This window comes from Struthio camelus, chromosome 20 (genome assembly GCF_040807025.1).
Source record: "Struthio camelus isolate bStrCam1 chromosome 20, bStrCam1.hap1, whole genome shotgun sequence".
NCBI classification, from domain to species: Eukaryota; Metazoa; Chordata; class Aves; order Struthioniformes; family Struthionidae; genus Struthio; species Struthio camelus.
This window is the reverse complement of record NC_090961.1, coordinates 4,503,465-4,525,032: the sequence shown is the minus strand read 5'-3', so window position 1 is coordinate 4,525,032 and position 21,568 is coordinate 4,503,465. Positions and strand designations below refer to the sequence as shown.

The 21,568-nt window shown below is 61.2% G+C and overlaps 1 protein-coding gene across 6 annotated transcripts in view; it reads left to right on the top strand.

Moving 5' to 3' along the window:
• The window catches only part of RXRA (retinoid X receptor alpha), a 132,140-nt gene that overhangs the window by 26,923 nt on the left and 83,649 nt on the right, over positions 1-21,568 (top strand). Inside the window, exon 1 of one of the 6 annotated variants that reach the window (XM_068914569.1) lies at positions 16,931-17,898. The exons of 3 other annotated variants lie outside the window; for them this stretch is intronic. Coding sequence is in view for 2 of the 3 variants with exons in the window: in XM_068914573.1 (XP_068770674.1) it covers positions 20,509-20,566 (58 nt within the window). In the remaining variant the exon portion in view is untranslated. Of the gene's footprint in view, positions 1-16,930; positions 17,899-20,418; positions 20,567-21,568 lie in introns of those variants that run through there. 2 more of the 6 variants (XM_068914573.1, XM_068914575.1) reach the window with 2 other exon arrangements.

Below are 21,568 nucleotides of genomic sequence, written 5' to 3'. Positions count from 1 at the left end.
ATTTGCTGCCCCGGCGCTTGAAGCGGCCGGGTTTCTTCCTAAATGGAAAACAGGAGCTATCTGTGCTCTTACGCGTGTGGGATCAGCTGCAGGCCGGAGGAGGTAGCGTGCGTGAAACACCTTAAATAGCACGGTGGAGGTGTTGTGCGCGCGCGAGGGAGGCAGCTCTGGCGTCTCGGCGTGCGTGGCCCTACGCCGGGATGCTGTTGGCCAGCCGCGGCGCCGTGCCGCGGACCCACCGGCCGACCTTGCTCAGCATCACCGGTCCCGGGGAGGGGAGACGCGCTCGTCCCAAGACAGGCACCAAACGAAGCCCGTTTTCCATTCGGTTCCAGCAGGCTTTAGCTGGAAGAAGTAGTTTCCGCTCGGTTCTGGTTGTAGGAAGAGCGGGGATTTGAGCGGGCGTTGAGCCGGGGCTGCTTTCGGCTCCCGGCGCCCGGGGCGGGTTTGGATGACGGGGTTTTGCACGGAGGCAGCTGAAGAAACAGGTTTTGCTTGGAGCAGAAAATGCAAGTCTTTCCTGAGCAGGGGGACGGCGGGGTGCAAATCCGCTTTGCTAGCGGCCGGCCCGGGCCGTGCCCGGGTGCCCCAGCGTCTCCACGACCTGGCGCGCGGCGATTTCCCCGTCTTCCTCCCGGGAATAACCTGGGAGCTCTGCGGCGGCCGGAGGAGAGGAATCGTACACCTTGAGAAACATTATCCCTTTCCTTGCCTGTAAATATTTCACGAGCAGATTAAAAATTTAAGCCAAAATGAGCCCTGCCATCAGAAGAAACCGGCTGGGTTTCAAGTTCTGTTTAAGTATTTTTCTTTATAACGTAGCTGTGTCAATTAGAAAATGACATTGCTATTTAAAATGCTGTTCCGTAGCCCTCTTTAATTAAGGCAGCGATATAATACCAATCTGCTCTCATTAATGAATTTTTAACAATCAAAATGAGAGCTGAATGGCACGCGGTCGGATTTTCAGCGCGAGGGTTTTCTCCTTGCGCCGCCTTCTCCGCGGGCTGCGCGGCCGGCGCTTTCGGGTGGTTGGGGAGACACCTTTGTTTATGTATTTCTTTCTTAAAAGTGTGAAAAAGCTGGGAGAGGAGCAGATGCAACGGGAGCGGTGCAAGCGGAGGAGCCGGCCAAGTGAGCGTCCCTGCCCGGGACGCAGCCGGGAGGTTTGGAAAGCGAGCCGCTGACCGGAGGTTTGTCCCTTTGCAGATGCTCCTCGGCCTTTCCGAGGCTGATGGGCGGCTTCGCCCGACCTATGGATGAAAAAACAGCAAAAAAAACCTCAGCCAAAATCCCGAAGCAGCCTAGGCTTGATCACAGTTTATCCCTCCTCCCTCCCCTGCTTCCTTAGCCCGGCAGGACGGAGCAGTAGCGCAGCGGAAACGAAACGTGAACGCGGTTGCGTGCCAAAGGACGCCCTCGCTGCCCCTTCCGGGCCTCATCCTGCGCGGCGCCGAGCGCCCCGCAGCCCTCCCGCCACGGGCAGCCCCGCGTCCCTAGCGCATCGCCTGCCCTCGTTTCCCCCGGCGCGCCTGCAACGCTCCCGTTTTGCTGCGGCAGCAAAGCGCGCGACGCAGCCGAGCGCCCGGCGCGAGGCCGGGTTGCGCGGGTTTCTGACCCGAAGTAAATAAAGAAGCGTAATCCTCTTCCCCGCGAAGCAATTGCGTGTGCGTGCGTGTTTTATTTGGAGGAGGCAGGGCAGATGAAAAGATGCTCCCATTGTGCGCAGAGGAAGCGCTGGCTCCGCGGTGGCTGTCGCCCGCGATTGCTGGAGGAGCGCTCTCCCCTCTCCTCCTTCCTTGGAGGAGGCAAAACCGAAACAGGAATTTCATGGAGTAATAATAATGGAAAAAAAAATTAGCCAGGCGTGAAAAGCTTAAGTGCAATCATTTCCGTGGCCTGTTTTGATTTGAGCTGATATGATTTGCTTGTTCTCTTCTCTTCCCCCCCCACCCCGATCCTCTCTTTGCTCTGTCCTCGCCCTGATTAACGAACTACGTGCGTTAGCAGAAGCGCGTCGCTGGGCTGGGCAGCGGACGCAGCGGGGATTTCCGCAAACCTTTCCCTCTCCCCCCGGCAGGCTGCTCCCTCCCGTGTGCCGAGGATGATGACGGTGGCAGCGCCGGCCCGGGGCGGCTCGCTGCAGCACGGCGGCGGGGCGCAGGCGCTGCCACTGGCGTCTCGACGGCAGTCGGGTCTCGGGGCGCGCTGGGCGGCGTGCACGCACGCGAGACGGTTTTTCGGCAGACCTGAAACCACGAGCTGCCGCCGGCTCGGAGGGGACGGCTGCTGCCGGCGCCCGGGTGGGCTGAGGTTTCCTGCCTGGCTTTGTGTTGCCATAGGGAAGAGAATCGAAGCCTGGAAACCGTCTTGCGGGCGAAGGGGGGAAGTGTTAATGTCTAGGAAAACAGAGAGAAAATAGCGGCGGCAGCGCGCCGTCATCGCAGCGCCGGCGCGAAGCCTCGGAGCAGCTTTGGGGGGCGGCGGGGCAGCAGCCCCCCAGACCGCCCTTCGCTGCTGCCCGGTGCCCGTCCCGCGGGGCCGGGGGGCAGAGGAACGTGCTCTTAGCCAAACAGCAGCAACGAAATCTCCTGAGACGATTTCCAGAGGAGGAGGGCGAAGCAAAGGTGGCTTTGAGCTTCTGCCCAGGAATAGCAAGGGAGCTGCTCGGAGGATTACTTCCCGCTCCGCGGAGCTGGGTAGCAGCCTCCAGGTGACTTTGGAGCTAAGGAAGGTGTTGAATCATCTGCGTTTTCCCTGCTCCTGAGCTAAGAGCAGGAGTAAGCGTCCCTAGGGTGCAAGCGGTATGTTCTTGTGTGTTGGCAGCGGATGCGATTAAGAAAAACATCCCAAATAATATCAAACGCAAACGTCCTTCAGACTGGACTCTCGTTGCTCATCTCCAATTTAGACAACTTTCAGGGGCGTGTTATTTTTGGAGACAGTTGGATGAGTTTGGTTAGCGCGTGTTCCTCAAACTCGCGGTGATTTCCGTGCCCGGCCGCGGCGGCCGGCGTCTCCGCCGGGCTCCCGCGCGCAGTGATTTCCCTGAGCCCCGGCAGCGAGGATGGCGCGGCTACGGTGAGAAATCTCCCGTTGCTGGGACCCGCGTCCCCCCGTCCCCTCGCTGCCCGCCCTCCCCTGGCTGGCAAAACCGAGCCTGCGGGGCTGGGCGCCGGCGGGGAACCGGCTGCCTCCAGCCTCGTTGGGCTTTGGGCAGAGCGTCGCGGGAGGGCGTTGGGTTTCCGAACCGCCTTGCTCCGCCGGCGGCTGCAGCGAGGGAGGGAGATGCTCTTCGGCCCCGGCTCTGCTCCAGCCGCTGCTGGAGGGTCACTTTGGTGCCCAGAACGTGCTCTTGCTGTGCCGCGCGGGGCTGGGGCGCCCAGGCAAGCGCGGGACGGTTTGCGCCGGATGGGCGCGTGGATCCAAGCTGATGTGCGGATTGCCGAGGCGGGGGGACGGGGAGCAGCACGATGCACTTTTTTTTTGGGGGGGGGGGGGGGGGTCACGACTGTCATTGCGCTCTGACTCGTAGCACCTGATACCGGGGGCCAGTGGCCCCGTTCGTCCCTGGGGCTGTTGGGGGGCGGACGAGGCTCGGGGAGGGACGGGGCGCAGGTGGCGCAGGCTGGCGCTGCCGTCCCCTCTGGCCGGCGTCGGCTCCGTCTGACCTCGCAGCGGCCGAGGAGAGGTCAGTCCGCGGTCTCCCGAGCGGTGGCGGCGGCGCGTGCCCCGGGCTGCCGGCCCCGCGGGGAGGAAGGCGCCGGGTCACCCCATGCCACCGCCGCGGCTTGACTCAGCAGCGCGAGGGGCAGCTGCGCCCGGCGGGGGAGCGGGGGGGGGGGCGGCCGTCCGGCAGCAGCCGTCGGAGCAGGTTAACGCGAGCGGATGCAAAAACCAGCGCGGTCGGCGGGGTGCTGCGGGCCGAGCTGCCCGCCGGCCCCTGCCCGACCTGCGCGGAGAAGGGGCAGAGCGGGGCCGGCTGAGCCCCGCGAGCGCGTGCCGAAGCCGGGGCCGTGCTGATTCGCGGCCGGCCGGCGCCGCGGAAAGCAGAGCCCTGGCTGCGCCCCAGCCGAGCGCGCGGGAACGGGGCTCCCCGAGGACAGAAATGCCTTTTGTCACCCCCTCGGGTATCGGGTGTTTGCTGTCGTGCCTGCTTCTGTCGCGCCGGGTCCGTCCGAAACCGCGCCGCGGCCGCTTATCGCTCCTGGCGCGAAGCGAGAAGGTGCGCGCGGCCCCGGGGACGGCAGCGGCTGCGCGCGCTCGTCCCCTCTGCAGGCGTTTCCAGCCCCTGGCTGCGCCTCGCCGGGCTCAGGGCGCGAAGTTGCTTTCCAAGGGGACCCAGGAGAGGAGCTCTCGGCGCTCTCCCGGCTGGCGAGGGCCGTGCGGCGCGCTCCTCTCGGGAGACGAAGCGTCTCCAAGGCGCTGCTGCTCGCGCGGGCCTCTGCGGGCCAGCAAAAACCTCGCTGCTTTTGTCACCTGTCCCTAACCCGGGTTGTCAGGCCGTTTGCCAGGTCAGAGCACGAGGCGGCTCGTCGCTGGCGGTTGCCGCTGGGTTTGCGCTGGGGCGTGGGAACGTCCCAGTCCCTGAGATTGCGGATGGCTTCAGCGTCGCTGCGGAAATAGAGGCAGCACGCAGCGACCCAGGCGGCACAAAATCTGCCCCCGCTGGCGTGCCGGAGGAGCCCCTGCCCGGCGCCGGGCCCGGTTCGGCCGTGGGATGATGGGAAGCAGTGGTGAGTGGGAAGCAGTCAAAGAAAATCTGTTTTCTCCTTTGCTCCCCTTCTGGGACAGGAAGACAACTTTCCTAGCTGGAAAGCCCCTTTCTTCCCTCTCACGCTTATTTGCCGTCGCTCTCACCCTGCAAACAGCAGCGGCGCGAGAGGGTCCTCGAAGGACCCGGCCTGCAGCCGGCGGGACCTGCGTCCCTCGGTCGGTGCCCGGCCGTCCGCTGAAATCCCGCGTGAGGGAGCCGAGGCCAAGGGCTGCCGGTGTCGGGATTAGCGCCGAAGGGACGATGGCCCGTTGCTGCGCCGGGGCAGGGCTGCAGTTTGCGCCCGGGGGCAGAGGAGGATACGTCCCGCGCCGGGTGCCTTTTGCCGTGCTCCCTTTGTGGACCGCGGCTGGGATGTCAGCGCGTGTCTGGAAAAAGCCTCGTGGGAGCAGGTCTTGGAGCTGGAGCCCTGCAGAGCCCTGCGGCGGCCGGACGCAGCGCCTCGAAACCGGGCATGCCCGGCGCGTGCGCGGGGGAGGCAGTTTCCATCGTGAACACCAAGGCAAAAAGGCAAAAAAGAAAAAAAAAAAAAAGACCCCGGTGACGTAGGTGCAGTTTGGCCCCTGCATGATGCTCGTTTGAGCTCAGGAGGGACAGGGCGGCGGGCGGCTGCCGGGGGAAGCTGTGCCTGTCGCTCCTCGTTTCGCCTCCCTCTGCTCTCCTGGGCCGCGGTTTTGCTCCTCGTCCTGACCCAGCAGGTGACATCTTCTCTGGTGGCAAAATCTAGACTGCGACCGGGGTTTGCGCCGCCTGCCTTTGCCCCCGGCGAGAGCCTTGCCCCCTTGCGCGGGACGATGTGCAGGCGGCTGCAGCTGGTGGGGAGCGTGCGGGGGGGACGACGGACTGCGGCTTTGTTTTTTTAATTTCACCATGAGTTATCTTTCCACCCCTCTTTTTCTGCCTCGATTCTGCCTCTCTGCTCAGCCGTCCCTGAGGGCTTCCGGATAAAGAGGGGGCTGGGAGGGGAGGACGGCGTGCTCCGTCCGCCGCCGTGGGCCTTCGGGCTAGCAGCAGCCGAGGGGAACGTGTTTCTGCCCCCTAAAGATGCCCCGGGATGGAGGAGGGACCGCCTGGGTCTTGCAGCAGGTCCGCGCTGCTGCGTGCCGGTCTGAGCCGCCGGCGAGGCTGGTTTCGTGCCGATGGCCCTGCTGGGGCCGGGAGCGCTGAGCGCGGCCGGCGTTTAGTCGCGGGCGTTGAAGCTAGCTTTGAAGGTAACAAGCCCCTGGCTGGAAAAAGCCGTGATGTCTGCCGGCGAGTGACCTGACGCAGCTTTCCTCGTGCTCCGTGCGGCGGCCGGGATGTCCCTGGGCGCAGCTGCTCCGCGCGGCTTGGCCCGGCGGTGCCGGGGGGCCGCCGCGTTTCAGCCCGCCGCCTCCCCCCAGCTAATGACTCTGATTAACGTACTAATTCGGGTGTCTCGGCTGCTTCTGCGGGTGCCGGCAGGCAGGAGCCCGCAGCGGCTCCCGGCTCCGCATCCGCGCGGGAAAACCCGGCTGAGCCCGGGGTGCTGCGCCGCCGCCGCCTCGGCTTGCACCCGCGGGGACGGGAGCGGGCCGGCCTCCCTGCCCGTCCACCCGCCTTCCTCGGTGCTGATTTACTGCTGCGGGACGGTCGCTTGCTGTAACCTGCCTGGGCTGCGTCGCGGCGAAGGCGGCTCGGCTGCTCCGGGGCTCGAGAGCTTCCCCCTGTCAACCGGCGGCTCAGAGCGCCGCGGGGATCTGGGGTTTTGCAGCCCCCGGGGGTGGCTCAGAGCCTGTGTTTCAGCTGGGAGCGCTGAATCTAGGGACGAGGCCTGGTGAAGAGGTGCCAGTTTGGGCTTGTCTGAATGAGCGGATGGATGTTAGTTAGGGGCGAGATGGGAACAGCCTTGCGGAGGACCCGCGTGCAGCAGCTGAACTGAACGCTTGGGGGGTTTTGTACTTTGGAAGTACAAAGTATGTTTTCTCCCTTTTCTTGCACCTCTTTGCTCTCCTGTGTGCAAAAAGCCGGAGGGATGGCCTTGCCGGAGGAGAGGGCAGAGGCTGGCACAGCCCCTGCTGCTGGGGAAGCAAGTGAACGCGAGTAGCAACCTCCGTGCGAAGCCAGGATCCCTCATCTTAGCGGCAGAGTTGAAATTGCCCTAAATGATGCTATTTGTCTGCGCTTTCTGTGTCTGAGCAGCGTGTTCCTGTATTGTCACGAAACACAAGACAGGATAATTAAATTGCCCTTTTCCCAGCAAAACGGTACTGTCTCCACGTGCTGACTCCTTCCCGGGCCTGGCTGTAGCCCGTTGCTAATTGCACATGTCTCGCTGCTGATTTGAGGTGTGAAACGTGCCAGGGAGGAGCTGGGGGTGACCATTAGGAGGAGCAGGATTTACAGAGATACCTGTTTCCCCTCCGGAAGGGAAGCACGTTTGGCGCGGGGGCTGGAGGTGCCCCCGTCGGCCGTGCCGCGCGGGGTGGCCCCTGGGAGCAATCCCTGTCCTTTAACCGCTCGAGAGCGCGGGGGTGAGGATAATCAAGGTATTCTCGTCGCTACGTCTCTCGAGCGCTGCGGGTCTTAGAAAGCCCCCCGGCTGCGCGGTCCTCCCGTCCCGTTTTTGCCTCGCCTTCCTCCTCGCCGCTACCACTTGTCCTCTTTTGGGTGGCGTGATGCTCCCTGCCCGGGGACGGGGAGGGGACTTGTGGCTGAAAGCCCTGCGACAAAAAAAAAAAAAAAGCAGCTCTGCCGAGAAGGACCTGGGAGTGCTGGTGGACAACAAGTTGACCATGAGGCAGCAGTGTGCCCTTGTGGCCAAGAAGGCCAATGGTCTCCTGGGGTGCATTAGGCAGAGTGTTGCCAGCAGGTCGAGGGAGGTGATCCTGCCCCTCTCCTCAGCCCTGGGGAGGCCTCCCTTGGAGTCCTGTGTCCAGTTCTGGGCTCCCCGGTGCAAGAGAGACATGGCGCTACTGGAGAGAGTCCAGCGGAGGGCTACCAAGATGATGAGGGGACTGGAGCATCTCTCCTGTGGAGAAAGGCTGCGAGAGCTGGGCCTGTTCAGCCTGGAGAAGAGGAGACTGAGAGGGGATCTCATCAACGTGTACAAGTATCTGAAGGAGGGGTGTCGAGAGGATGAGGCCAGCCTCTTCTCCGTGGTGCCCAGCAACAGGACAAGAGGCAACGGGCAGAAACTGAAGCACCCATCTGAACCTGAGAAAAAACTTCTTCACTGTGAGGGTGACTGAGCACTGGCACAGGTTGCCCAGAGAGGTGGTGGAGTCTCCTTTGCTGGAGATACTCAAAAGCCGTCTGGACGCGCTCCTGGGCAATGTGCTCTAGAGGACCGTGCTTGAGCAGGGAGGTTGGACTAGATGATCTGCAGAGGGCCCTTCCAACCTCAACCGTTCTGTGGCTCTGTGACAAGCTCGGGGGAGCCTCGCGCAATGCCGCCACGCAAAGGCCGCGTGTTACTTAGGCTATTCGTCGCCTCTCGTCGTCCGCTTCCTTTTGCTTTTCTTCCCTCCTTCTCCGCCCTTTGCCGCGCCGGGTCCCCAGATCCGTCAGCGTTATTGCTTTGCCTCCGGCTGTGACCGTGCTCGGTGGCTTCGCAGCGCCGGCTGCCCCCGGCCCGGGCCGCCCTGCCACTCACCTCCCAGCCCACCCCGAAATATTAACCCTGCAAATCAGGAGCGACAGCAGCTGGGCTGGAGCCCCCCGGCTCCCGCGCCGGCTCCGCCGAGGGGCAGGCGCTGTCGGAGGCGAGACGGGGCATGCCCGTGTTTTCTGCTCCTCCTCGGGGGGCTGTATTTCACTCCCAGGTCTGACCAAGGAGGGCGAGAGCTCGATTAAAGCTTGGGAAACGGCGGGGCGGAAGATCTCGGCTGGAATCTGCAGCGCCCGAAGGGGCAGCCGGGCTCTTTGCCCTTCCTCGCCGCGGCCTTGCAGCACGTTCCCGGCCCCGCGGGTTTCCTCTGCCCCCCGTCGCCTCTTGCAGCCCGTCCCTCCTTGGCCGCTGGCTCCCTTCCTCCGCCTGCGAATACGTGCAAAGGAAAAGCCGCGCCGCGGCGAAGCGTCTCGCCCGGGGGCTGCCGCGGCGGCGGCCGCCGTCGCTCCCCGGAGCGCTCACGCTCCTCGTGCCGGAGCCGAGGCGCTTCCTTTGAGTGCCTCCTCCCGCCCGTGGTGGAGGACGCGTTGGAGGAACTGGGAGCAGCAGATGCCGTAAAGGAGGCGATGGCCGGCGTCGTGCGCGCGGCCCGCGGCTGGCTGCGCGGGGTCTCGGAGCGCGAGGCACGCCGGAGCATCCCGCCCTCCCTTTAGGGACCGCAAATAAAAACAAGCGGCAGAGCGAGGGGGAGAAAGCAGCGCAGCGTTGGCCTTTTCCGAGACGGGAGGAGAGCTGGGTCACGGAGAGCCCGTGCAGAGGGCCTGTTTTGCATCCGCGGTCTCCCCGCAGCCTGCTGCTAAGGGCACGGCTCCGGCCTGGCCGGAGGTGGCTTTTGCAGTCTCCGGGGTGGGAGCGGGTCGGTCTTCAGCAATAGGCGTTTGTCCCCCCCCCCCCCCCCCCCCGGCAGCGATTCCCGTGCTCCGTGCCTCGGTTTCCCCCAGCTGCAAAGCAGCGTTGCCAGCTGCAGCGGCGGCCTCGGCGCTTCGGGCAGCCTCCTGGCGGACCGCCTGGCTGGCCGGCCGGCTCTCCCCGTGGTGGTTGCTGCGGATTCCTGGGTTTCTCTTTTGGGTGGGATTCGGCGCACCGCGTTTCGGCGTGAATCACGGCCGGGACAGCTGGGTTTGCCTCAAGCCCTTAAAGATGGCCCCAAGGAGCTGGGGACAGCGGTTTGCGAAAACCGCCTGGTGCTTTTGTAAGGAGGGAACAGCAAAGCCGAGCTGGTGACCCTGCGCTCGGCGGCCCTTTCCCGGGTGGGCACAACACGGCCCAGCTGGTGCAGCGAGACCCTCTCCGTCCGTGCGCCCGGCGCGGCGGGGCCAGCTCCAGCGATGCCGGTGGCGGGACGCTCTCAGGAGGCCCCGGCTTTGTTCCCGTGCCGGCTCGCGGGTCCGGGCTGAGAGCGCAAAGGGGAATAGTTGCGGCGCGATAAGGAAACGGGAGCGAAACAGGAACGCGGCGGCCTCGCCGGGGCCGTTCCCCGAGGAGCGGGGTCCCGCGGCCCGGCGCGCTGCCCGAAACGCGCCGGCGGCGGGGCCGCACCGGCGGATGGCCGAGCTGCCCGGCGTCTCGGCCGAACCGGGGCTCTCGGCGAGGCCCCGCGGGTTCCCTGTGATTGTTCTTCTCTTGGGCCTGCTCCAAAGCCCGTCCTCGAGTCCCTGGAAACCGCTCTCAGATGGCTCCGTCCGAGAAAAGAAAGTGTTGAAATACCGCAGGAAATGCTGTTTTTCTGAGATATCTGCCTTGGCCAGAAATGGAAGGGGATTAAAAAACAAAACAAAACAAAACCAAACCCAAAACCGCAGCTCCCGGATGAAAGGCCGGTTTTCTCGCCTGGGCTTCGGTCCTGTGAGGTTCCCGTCGGCCCGGGAAACCCCCGGAGCTTGGGCACGAGCGGCCGGGTCGGGGGCTCGGCGCACGCAGCGAAGCCCCAGGGGCGCGGGGTGCAAGCCGGGGCCGCTCTTTTTCATCCAGCCGACGCCAGCGTTTGGTAGAAGCGTGGCCGAGGCGGAAGAAGGCCGGGTTTGGGGCTCTGGGCAGCCGGTGCTGGGGGGGGTCTGCAGCGGGCGCCCCGGGAGCCTGGTGGACTCGGGGTGCGTCGGGCTGCACCGGGGATGCAAAACCGACTTTGATTCTGTTTTTTCTTGCGTGTGAGCTCCCGATACGCAGGGGCGTGCTTAATTTGGAGGCAAGTTTCCTGACTTTGACCTCGTCTCTGGCTTTGGGACCTTATTTTATTTTATTTTTTTTCTTTTTGCTCACGGCAAACATCCGTTTTATCCCTCTGCAAGTCTATTATCGCCAGCTTAACTGGACACCCGGCACGACCGGCTGTGCAAATACACACGGAGCAGGGGAAGTGACTTTGTGCCGCGCGGTCCCAACTGGAGGCGGATAACGAGGCGGGAGCAGGGACCGAAGGGGGTTTCTTCGTCGCGCCCGACGGCGCTGGAGATCCGCGGCTGCACCGGGGCTCAGCCGGAGGCCGTGCTGGACGCGTGGGGTGGATTAACCTCGTGACAGCGAGCACCCCGAATGGCTCCGTGGGTTTTTTTTAATGAAGAGGAACGCATGTCGCTTTGGGCAATACCCGTACATGCATACGTAGATAGATATTTATACCTATTGCACGACGGGTACAAAGCCATAGGCTTGACTTTGCTCCGCGGTGCCGGCAGGAAGGCATGTTCTGGAGCAGCCGTAACCCCAGCTCGCCCTGGGAGCAGTTTTTAGGAACAAAACGTGCTTCCTCGCGTGCCGGGATGTGCTGTTGCCGGCTGTGCGTGCCGGCAGCGCGGTTCCTACCGGGTGCTGTACCGGCGGCGAGGCTCGGCGCTCCGCGGAGGGGTGCGTGTCCGTGCCCGGAGCGGGGCACACATCGCTCCCCGCTGGTTTTACCTTCGTCGCCTCCGTCAGCCTCCCCGGCAGCAGGGCTTTGCCAAACGTACCTACGTTGGCTTCGGCGAGGGCCGGGGAGGGAGAGGTGGGAGCAGACGGGGCGGCCGAGGCGCGGAGGCAGGGCTCGCCCGCTCCGATGGCGCGCTGGGGGGGGGCCGAGGCCTCCCCTTCGAGAGGGAGGAAAAAATAATAATCTCCAAGCCAAGAAACTTGGAGCTGCTGGGAGCGAATTTATTGCCACGAAGAAGAAAGGCTCTGTTCTCCGCGGCGGCTGTGTATCACACGCGTAAGGGTACGGAGAAAATGTTCCGTTTGTTGGGCACGGCCGGCAACCCACACGGCGTATAAATTAAGGGCTTTTACATGCAGAGTTCCCGAAATAAAACACACACACACGCACAAAAGAGAGAGGAGTTTTGTGCCGGCCCCGGCGCTCTGCCTGTGCCGCGCTGCCTCTGCTCGCCGGCCCAGGCAGGCCCTGGCTCCCGTTCAGGAATTCCACATTATCTCCGACCGTTTCCAGCTTCCTCAGCAGGGAACAGCTCTGCTTCTGTCTTCCTGCGGCCACATCTGGAAAGCGTTACATCAGGGTGTCAGCCGGCGGGGCCGGGCGGCTGGCATGCGCTTCGGCTCGGCTCGGCTCGCCGGGCTCCGGTCCTCAGCTGCCTGCGGGGAGGCAGCCGGGATGCTGCAAATCCGCCTCTTTGCACGCTGGGGACTCCCCCTGCTCAGGGGAGCTTTTGGCTCCTGGCGCCGTTTCTGCGCTGGCAGAAGCTGCCTCGCTGGGCTGTAACGCCGCAGCGTCTGCTGAGTCCTGGGGGGGTTAAAGAAGGGAGCTCCGGGGGGTTTGTTGCCGGATGCAGTTAAACCTGCGAAGCTCCCGCTGGTGCCGAAACGCCTTGCGCTTGGAGACGTGCTCCTGGCGGCCGTGCTGGCTGGTCACGGCTGTGGAGTAGTTTCATCGGGACTGCTTCATGCGTGACGGGTACCTGGGGCTGGAAGACGTTTGGGTCTCAGCATCTCCCTGCCCTGGAGGTAGGGAGAGAGGGCTTTTGGGCTCTCCCCCTAGGTGGGGGAGATCGCCGCCGTGTGAAGGGGCCGGGCACGGTTTTCCCTGCCAGGGGAAATGGAAATGAAAGGGCTCCTCCCAGCATCCCTGTATTTGTGGGCTCCCTCCTCCTCTTCCCTGCTTCGTTCTGGCCCCCGGATCTGATCGAGGGGGTGATCCTGCTCGGCCCCGCGGGATGAAATAGCTTCCCGTAGCACTGCGGAAAGCAGGTGATTCGGGGAGCGACGCGCCCTTCCAAACAAAAGACGCGATGAGAGCTGGCGTCTTGTTTTTATAACGGGGGTAATGGCAGTGACCTGGAAGCAGGCTTGCGTGGCTTAGTGAACGGGGTGTGCACAACCCGGGGGGGTCTTTAGCAGTGAGGAACGGTGGAAGCGGTTAAACGTGCCCTAACTTATCGTTAACAGGAATTGGAGAGGGTTCCCTGGAGTTGACTTTTAGCCTTTTTTCCTGTTCTTTGGTTTTGCTGTTAAACAGGCTGGCCTGCCATTATGAGATTTTAAAATTAAAAAAAAAATAAAAGAGCGAGAAAAAGAAAACAGGCCTTGGTTTTATAGACCTTACAGATGCATCCGGCACCAAACTGATCCCAGATGCAACTCCACTGTCAATAGTGTTACACGAGGGATCAATCCGATTCATTGTTTTATGTGGCCTCTACAGCATCATCAGCTAATTAAAGCTAATGGTTCCCAGAGCAGCACTGACAGCATCTGATCCTATCAGCGTGCACAGACATTTTAGCTTGATGGGGCACCCTGGAGCCAGATCCTGCACTCCAGACTCTGGCAAGAGCTTGTATTGACTTCGGGGATCAGACTACAGATCAATGGGAGCTGTTGTTAAACAAACATTGCCATATTAATGTCAGCTCCGCAGGGGGAGGAGGTCGATGGTCGCTGGTTCGGAAGGGGCAGAGGAGGGGGGAAAGGGGACGCAGTGGCAGCAGCGGCGGGATGCAGTCAGGCTGCAAGGGAGGAGGCAGGAACCGGGAGGTACCGCCTCCGAGGTGCATCACCTTGCTCCTGGTGAAAGCTGTTAAAAAGCTCTGTCTATGGCAGCGTCTGAGGGTCTCAGTCTTGAGTGGATTTAGTGTTGGCTTGTGTGGGAGGCAGGGAAGGGCCCTTAGGTGCAGGGGCTGGAGAGGAGCTCAGGTGTCGTCCTCCAGGGCATCCGAGGTGCCTAGCTCCCTTTGGTTGGGCATCGAGGAGGACGAGGGGCAAGACAGCTTGCAGGGTCCAAGCAAAGTGTCTTAGCCACAGCCGTGCCGTGTGGCGCCTGGGAGCTCGGGGAAGAGGCGAGCAGGAATACCCTCCCCTTGCAGCGCTGGAGGTACCTTCGTGATGCCTCCAGAGGGGACAGGGATCTGCTGGCCCTTCCTCTGGGGCGGGACGGGGCTGGGAGCTCAGGAGCCCCAAGCTCTCTGGCCTTGGCATGTGGCATGTGGCACCGGCGAGGAGCATCTCTCCTGTCGTGGCAGAGCAGTAAATCTCCGGTTCCTGCTTTCCCTTTTCTTGTGGCTCCTTTTTGTCCCACGGCTGGTGCTTGGGGCCGCCCAGGGATGCGGTTTGGGAAGCTTTCCATTCCCACATTCAAGCCTCCCTGGGTTGCAGTTAGTCTTTTTTGGACTCTCTCCTCTCTTTTTCTCTTTTTTCCCCCCGTTTGTTTTGCCAGGAGGCTGGGAGAGCGAGATGAAGTGCAACGGGAGGCAGCTAGAGGGGGGAGGTCGGTGAACACATCTACCTCGGTCCTGTACCATAAGGGAGCTGGCAGGACGCAGGCAGGATGTGCCCTGCTGATGAGGGCTTTGAGCAGAGAGCATGTTGGGAGAAGACGCAGTTTCCAAGGGTATTTTTTAGATATGCTCCACTCTTATTCTGGGTCGCAATATCACAGTCAGCAGTTCTTTCGTTTGTTTGCTTGCAAAATGCGGAGGCCTGTTGGCAGGCCCTCGAGTGGCCCCTTCCCCATCCTCTTTGCAAACGAGGTCACGCTGCCACGTGCCCACGCAGCCACGGGACTGGCTACCTTTGTGCTCCCAGCAGTGGTGTGAGCACGTGGTGCCCTCTGGGATGTCAAAAAAACAGAGCCGAAGGGAGGAGGAGTGACCTGACAAAAAATTGGGCAGGAAACCCTGGATCAGAACCAGCATCTGGGCTCCTGCTGATAAGGGTCCTTGCACCTGCTTGGCAAGTAGATGGACAAATACAGCGTGATTGGTTTAACCAGAGACCTTGGACACTGGATTCTTGGAGACTCAACGGAAATCAAGTCCCCTAAAATTAACTTTGTTCCCCCTATCCCTGTGAGGCAGAGTCTGGCCAGGGGGAATCCTCAGGGTGTTGCAATCTGTTCTCGCTTGCCTCTGGAGCGTCAGGGCTGTCTCCCTGGTAGAGGCTGCAGCTCTTCTTGGACCAAGTTATTTCCCCTGGCAGAGAGCTAGAGCTGAGGATTCCTGTCTCAGCAAAGTTTGCAGAGTTCGGTTAACAGTGAGTAAACGTATCTCTTGGATCCACCTCTGCTGTGTTTCTAAAGTTGGCTCTCTGCTCTGCATTGCCTGGAGGTTGTGACCTTGCCTAGTGGGCTGTGGTGACCTTTCTGGGGCTATAGGGACAGTTGCTACGGTGAAGGTCTTTGGGACTTTGCCAGCCTGCTCTTTCTCTGGCTGCTCAGGTCTGCAGTCCCCTTGGGGCTCACTTTTTCTGCCGGTCACCCAAGGCAGCCGGAGCTTCCCATCCTGCTGAGCGCCCAGGGCCTGGGGTGGACCAGCCAGAGCCACTCGCCCTTATCCAGCCTCAGCCCCAGCCAGAGTCACAAGGAAGCAAAGTCCAACCTGGCCAAAGGGCTGCAAGAGGCAGGTTCACAGCACATCCCTGCACCCCGTCTCATAAAGCAAGTTGATAATTAAATCCTGCAGTTTTTATATGAATTCCAGGGCATTTTTCTTGAGTCGGAGCCGCCTGCGGAGCGCACCCCGCCCTCTCTCACCTCTCCCTTTTGTGCTCTGCCACTTTCTTTTCTTATTTCGGCAATGGGTGAGCCCCGTGCTCCAGGGAGCAAATAAATACCTTGCAGCTGCTCACTTCCAGGGACACGGCATGCACGTCAGCCCTGCACAGGCTCCCACTGCTCTCCCAGTCTTCACCCAGCACCCGCGTCACCCCGCAGTCCCCACTCAGGGCTGGTTTCCCATCGTACAGAGCCTGCACACGCCTGGCTGGCTCTGCACTTCTCTGTCCTGTGCCGGCCTGGGCTTGTCCGCAGGAAATACCGCCCAGCCTTGCCAACCTGTGCATCTGCTCTGGCGAGACTTTTCTCCTGTAGCCGTGTGGGATGAGGCTGTTGGATCACCCTTAGCCAGGGCTCCAGTCCAGCCTCCCAGAGGTCATCGCTGAGGGAAGTTTACTGGGAACCAGCAGGATTTGCAGCTCTTTCTGGCTTTCCTTTCCTGATCCTTACAGGTTTGGGGCCATGCCAGGGGCAGAGAAGTTCATCCCTATGTTGAAAACACAGATGCCACAGGGCTCTTGCAGGTCAGGGGCTGTGACTCTAGGAAGGTGTTATCTGCATGTTCCCTTGGCCTCTTGTCCTGTCTTCCTCCACGAGGTGCACGTGGAGTGTAGTAATGGTCTGTTCTTGTTTAGGTCTCATCTACAAGCTTCCTTTAGGGTTGAAACTTCCTAGAGTTCATGAGAGGGCATCTGTCCGTTGGATGTAGGTGCCTGTCCCTGTGCCAGGTAGAGGGATGTGACTCTGGAACTGAAGAAGCCAACTGTTGCCCCACCAGCAGCAGCTGTACGGATGCATGGCTAGAGCCGAAGGCCTGGCCCGGGGTTCAGGAGATGTGCTATGCCCCATTTGCACAGCATTTCTGGAGCGCGACAAGACCAGAGGAACACCTCTGTAGGGGAGGAACACCTTGCAACAACCGCTCAGGACTGCTCCTGTCTCAGCATACAGCTCCCCTTGCGAAATGATAGCTAAATCTGACACCATCATCATCTCAGCTCCCTTGTTTAGCCAGGCATTTCGTTTAGAGCCTCCTGGAGGCAGGGAAGCAGTTGACCTGCTAAACTCTTTCCTGTTGCAAGTAGCTAGATTATTATTTGGTTGGCTCTGAGCAGAAGTGCTGGGATTCTTTGACCTGAGCCTTTAAATGAATGGACAGTGTGTTTGTAAGATTAGCAGTGGCAAAGAAATGAAACAAAACCTCCCGTTCAATTAAAAGGCAGGACTGAAGCTCCGTTGCTCAGTTTTCAAGAAGCTCTTAGGCTAAGCATTGATAAAAGCGAACCAAAGCCCAACAAATCAAACATGAGAGGCTGCATTTCACAGAGAGCAAAAAGTGCAGAGCCGTCACCAGCAACGCACCAGATCCCCAGGGAACAGGGATAAGTGGTGCAGGCCGGTATCCCCAGCTGACAGGACTCAAGACAAATCCCAGAGCGGCAGAGAGAAGCTGAGAAGTCATTTTGCCTTCCAGGGGATGTTGGATCATGTTTCACATCAGCCGGTCAGGGGATCAGGGGCTGCATTTCCCAAGCCAAGAAATCCAGTGTGCTGGTGGGAAGGAGAGGGTAGCAGACATTTCTTTAAGCCCACGTGAGTGTCCCACAGCCCAGAATTGGTGGAAGATGCTCCAGTACCAGTAGTCTCTCCCTCTAAGGAGCTTTGTCCAAAGGATGCAGAGGACCCTGAGACTCTCTGGATTTGGTCCAAAGCACAAGAGATGGAAGGGAAGTCTTTATTCCACACCAACCACTACAGGTGCATGGGCCAGCCAGCATGGGCTGCTGCAGAGGCTGTCCTTTGGGACTAGCCCTTGGTTTTGGACTTTACCTTCCCAGCTATTTACCCGAGACTTTATGTGGAGAAAGGGAAGGCTCCTTCCTACCACCGATTTTTAATCTATCACCCCCTGCATCAGCTTGCTCTGAGGTGTCTCTTAACCAGGGTGTTCCCACTGAGTTTAGTGAGAACATTTGAGAAGTCCTTTGAACTTCAGACACAAAGGAGATGGTAGAAACGTTCCCTGGAGCTATTATCAGCTGACGTCTGGGAGCTTGGCAGAGCTCTGGTGTCAACGAGACAAGCAGTTGAAAGAAGAGGAGGTGGGAAGCCCAAGACACCTGCAATTTGGTTGACAAATATTTATTTGGAAGTGACAACTGCTCTTTCGGATGAAACAGAGCTAGCAGAAGAGGGATTGCAAGGGAGTGACAGGGTGTTATTTTTTTTAAAGGTTTACCGTGGGGATGTTGAAACGAACAGCTGATGAACCAAAGGGTGTCGAAACGCGCGTTGACTTCCCGGCGCAGGCTGTGGGGGCACGTGACGTCACGCGACGAAGTCACACGTCCCGTCTCCCCTCATCGCAGCGCGGGGAGGGGCCGCGGGAAGGTTTTGCAAGCAGCTGCCCAGCGTGAAATGAATGAGCAGGAGGCATCTGGGCGTGCTGGGCAAGAGGAGCGCTCGCGGCCGGGAGGCCCTACATTAATCCATCCCTAGGCTCTGGGGTCACAGCTCTTATTGGTAAGATGTGAAGGGATGGATTAGGAGCCAGGGAGGACACAACAGCCCTGCGATCAGGATATGTTATGGATGACAAAAAGGCCAAAGTTTAATTGTTCTCTTAAAAAGGAGAGGAGAAGCGAGGGGAGGGGGAAGTGGCTCGGGGCTGAAGGAGCTCTCTGGCGCGTGGTTTCCAGGTGTAACGCTGATGGGCTGTTTAACCTCGCTGGGTCTTGGGGCTCTGATTGACGATTTCATGGTGCTTTGAGCCGGGGACAGGGTGGATCAGCCGAGGCAGTAACCTTGTCAGCCCTCCCCAGCTGAGCGGTCCTGCTCCTGTGCGGGAAACGGGCCGCGCTGCTTCAGTGTCTCCCCTGGTTGCTCTGGTTTTGCCTCAAGATATTTGGTCTGGAGAAGAGAAGTGGGACATGCTGGATGTCAGACCTGCGTACAAAGGGCTTGTCTGGGCATGGGGGCTGCCGCGGGATGCAGGCAGCAGGGACAAGCGGGCTTGGCTCGCGCGCGGTCCTTCCTGCCCCTCACCTCTTCTTCCACTCCCTCCTTCCTCTTTGAAAGCCTTCCTCAATGTCTAAGCTTGGGATCCACTGCTGTCATTTAAACCTAGAAACAAGGCACAGCCTTTTAGGTGCTTGAAGTCAGGTGCCACGCTGCTGTTAGGATTGGAGTTTTGCATTTCCCCGGGGCGGGCGGGGAGCTGGTGCCCGTGACCTAAGTCCCTGTCCCAAAGGTGCCAGCACCGCTTAAGCTGATGCTGGGTCCTTTACTGCCAATGTATACAAGGTTTAGAGATGACAAATCAGGCCATATCCGTGAGTCAGGCGGTTCTGCGGCAGTGTCTCCCGGCTCTGGGGGACGCGGTTGTTGGCGGTGCTGAGATGCAGCGGGATGCTGGGCAGCTCCCGGCACCGAACCCCCTGGGCTCTGCCTTGTCCGTAGCTCTCCTGCTGCTCAGTTCCTTGCAAGGCGCGTGCTGCTAACGGGCCGGTCCGCGTGGCACGGCAGGACTTTGCTGTGCTGCTGCGGCCCGGGGCGCTCTGCGGGTCTGGGGTTGGCCGTGCCTCGGTCGTGTCTCTCTCCAGGCTGCAAGCCCAGGTGGATGAGTGATGCTGGGAGCTGGTTTTCCTGCTGCGAAGCCTTCCCTGAGGCTGTCGCCTTCGCTGCCCCCGATCCTTGGCCTTTGTGCAGAGGCCTAGGTTGAGCCAAGCGCTTGAGGTCTGAGCTCTCCGGGACGCTGACTGCCGGCAGCAGCTCTGCAGGGGCTCTTGGCGCCCCGTGGTTCTCCCTGTGCCGCCTCGGAGAGAGGAACCGCCTCTTCCCCCTGCCTCCCCTTGCTTGTGTTTGCTGCGGCCACATGTGGAAATGGGTTCAGTGAAATCAAACCTCAGAAAATCTCCCAGCCCAGTCGCCGGCTTTGCAGCCGTGGGGGTGGTCGGAGGAGGTTTTACTGCTCCAGCAACGAGTTAGCTCCGTTGGGGAACCAAGCAGGCAGGCTGTGCAGGAGCAGGAGAGGAGAGGACGTCCCTTCTCCTCCCGTGGGGTCGGCCGCGGCCCCCGCGGGCCCCCCGCTCGCTGGGGAGCTTGCAGAGGCAGGAGGGGGAGGGAGCCTGCAGCCTGGGAGATTAATAATAGAAACGCTGGCATCCGTTTTAGATTAGCGAGAGAAAGCTCAGTACCCGTCTCACCCAGCCTGCAACTTTAATGCTGAGATAATGAGCAATGATATTTATTTGTAAAAGATCTTGAGATAACACCGCCCAGAGCGCAGCCCGTCGCCGACAGGCGCTGGGCTCGTCCCCGCAGCTGCTCTCCGAGCTGTAACCCCGGAGCCGTCTCCTCCGACCGGCTCGCTTTGCGTTACGCGAGCAAGGCTGGAAGCGCGCCTTGGAGCCAGGGCTAAGGTTTGCGAAAGCTGCGGAGTGATTTGGGCGGGCTGAGCCGGGAGGCCTCCTTGCAGAACGGCCTCGAAACGTCCCCCTCCACCTGCAGATGCTGCAAATTGGGCCGCCGGGCAGCGGCGGTGCCAGAGTCGGGCCCCCGCCGGGACGAGCCAGGCCCGCCGGCAGCGTCTGGGGCTGTGAACTTGCACCTGGGGCAAGCTCTGCCCACGAGCTCTGCGCGGCCTCCCCGCTGCTTTCCTCTCTTTCGCCTGTCCGGGGTTCGAAACAGGCCGCGTATGACTCGAGGAGGGCCCTGGCAGGAAGGATGTGGCATTGAGCGAGGAGGTGACACGAAATGAGCCAAGGTGGCGAGGGGAGGGTGGCACCGAGCGCCTGCCGAGGGACGCGGAGCCCCCGCTTCCGTAAACAGCAGACACCCAGCCCACTGCGCCGGCTGAGATTTTGGGGCCGTTTCGGAGAGTTCGGTGGCGGGTAGCCCTTCCCAGTGTCCGTGCAGGCTCCTGCTGGGCTTGCTCTCCTCCCGGCCGGGTCGGTGCCAGGCAGAGCGTGGCAGGGGCAGACCTTGGTCCCCTGCTGTGGCGAGGGAGCCGGGTCTCTCCGGTGTCAGTGCTCCCTCGATACCCCCCCCGCCAAGGTTGTTTTCCGATTCCCTCCCTCCGGCTGCCCAACTGGCTGGGCTGGTCCGAGGGAGCGAAAGGATGCGCACACAGACATGCCCGGCGTTGTGTTGTGCAACCGAGAAGGAGCCAGGCTTAAGTTTTATTTGGCAGGTGGGTGTCCCGTCCTTATTAAACCATCCCCTGGGTAATTACGGGGTTAAGGCCTGATGAGATAATGCTTCATTATATTTGTGCTGCGGGGGGATTAGAGGCAGTGGGATTTCTCAAAGGCTTTATCTCTGCTAAAGTCCTTGAGCTGCCGGCACGTTTGCACGCTGGTAGGAGGGGTGTTGTCAGCCCTCCTGGTAGGGGGGCGTTCGGCGATGGCTTTTGGCTTTTCCCTTGGGTTAGTGGCGGGACTTTGGGAGCGTCGGAGGCTCGGGGCACCTGCTCGCGGTGCAGCAGGCCCGGCGTGAGCTGCCGCAGCGCAGGGGCAGATCCGCTGCCGGCACGTGGCCCGCGTGGCCGCCCGGGTATCGGCACGGCCACGCGGCGCGAGCCCGTCGCGTGCTGCAGGGCCGCTGTCCGTATCGCCGAGACGTCGCTCTCCCCCTCGTTTTCTGCTAGCGAGCCGGTGGCGTGGGGTGAGCCGGTGGCGGGGGCTGCGGCTCCGCGCGCACCTCCCGGCGGGCGCTTGCACGGCGCTGCCGGGAGCGATCTCCTTTTAATGCTGTTCCAGCCCTATTAATCAATGAGTTTCCCTTGCGGGCTCGGAGCCAAAGGGAGGAGAGGAGGTGACACGTACAAATAAACAAGAAGGTGGGTGGTGTGCTCGGCGGCGGGGAGCGGGAGGGCTTCCCAGGTGGCTTGTCCTGTGATTTATGGCCGGGACGATCCGGAGCCGTTAGCGCGGCCTTTGGAAGGTGTTTACTAACAGTGTCGTCTCCTGGCTGTTGCACCAGCGTGGGCTACTCGCGGGGAGTAAAAACATCCTCTGCAAACTGCTTCTGCGCCGAGACCAGCTCCAGGGCTGCTCCTACCCGTCGGGGAGCCCCGTCGGGGACGGGCTGCGGGCGCTGCAGGGACCGATGCTCGGCCCTTTCCCTGTGCCCTAGAGAAGTTCTTACGAAGGGGTTTGGGTTGCTGGAAGCAGCCAAAGGGTAAAACGTACTT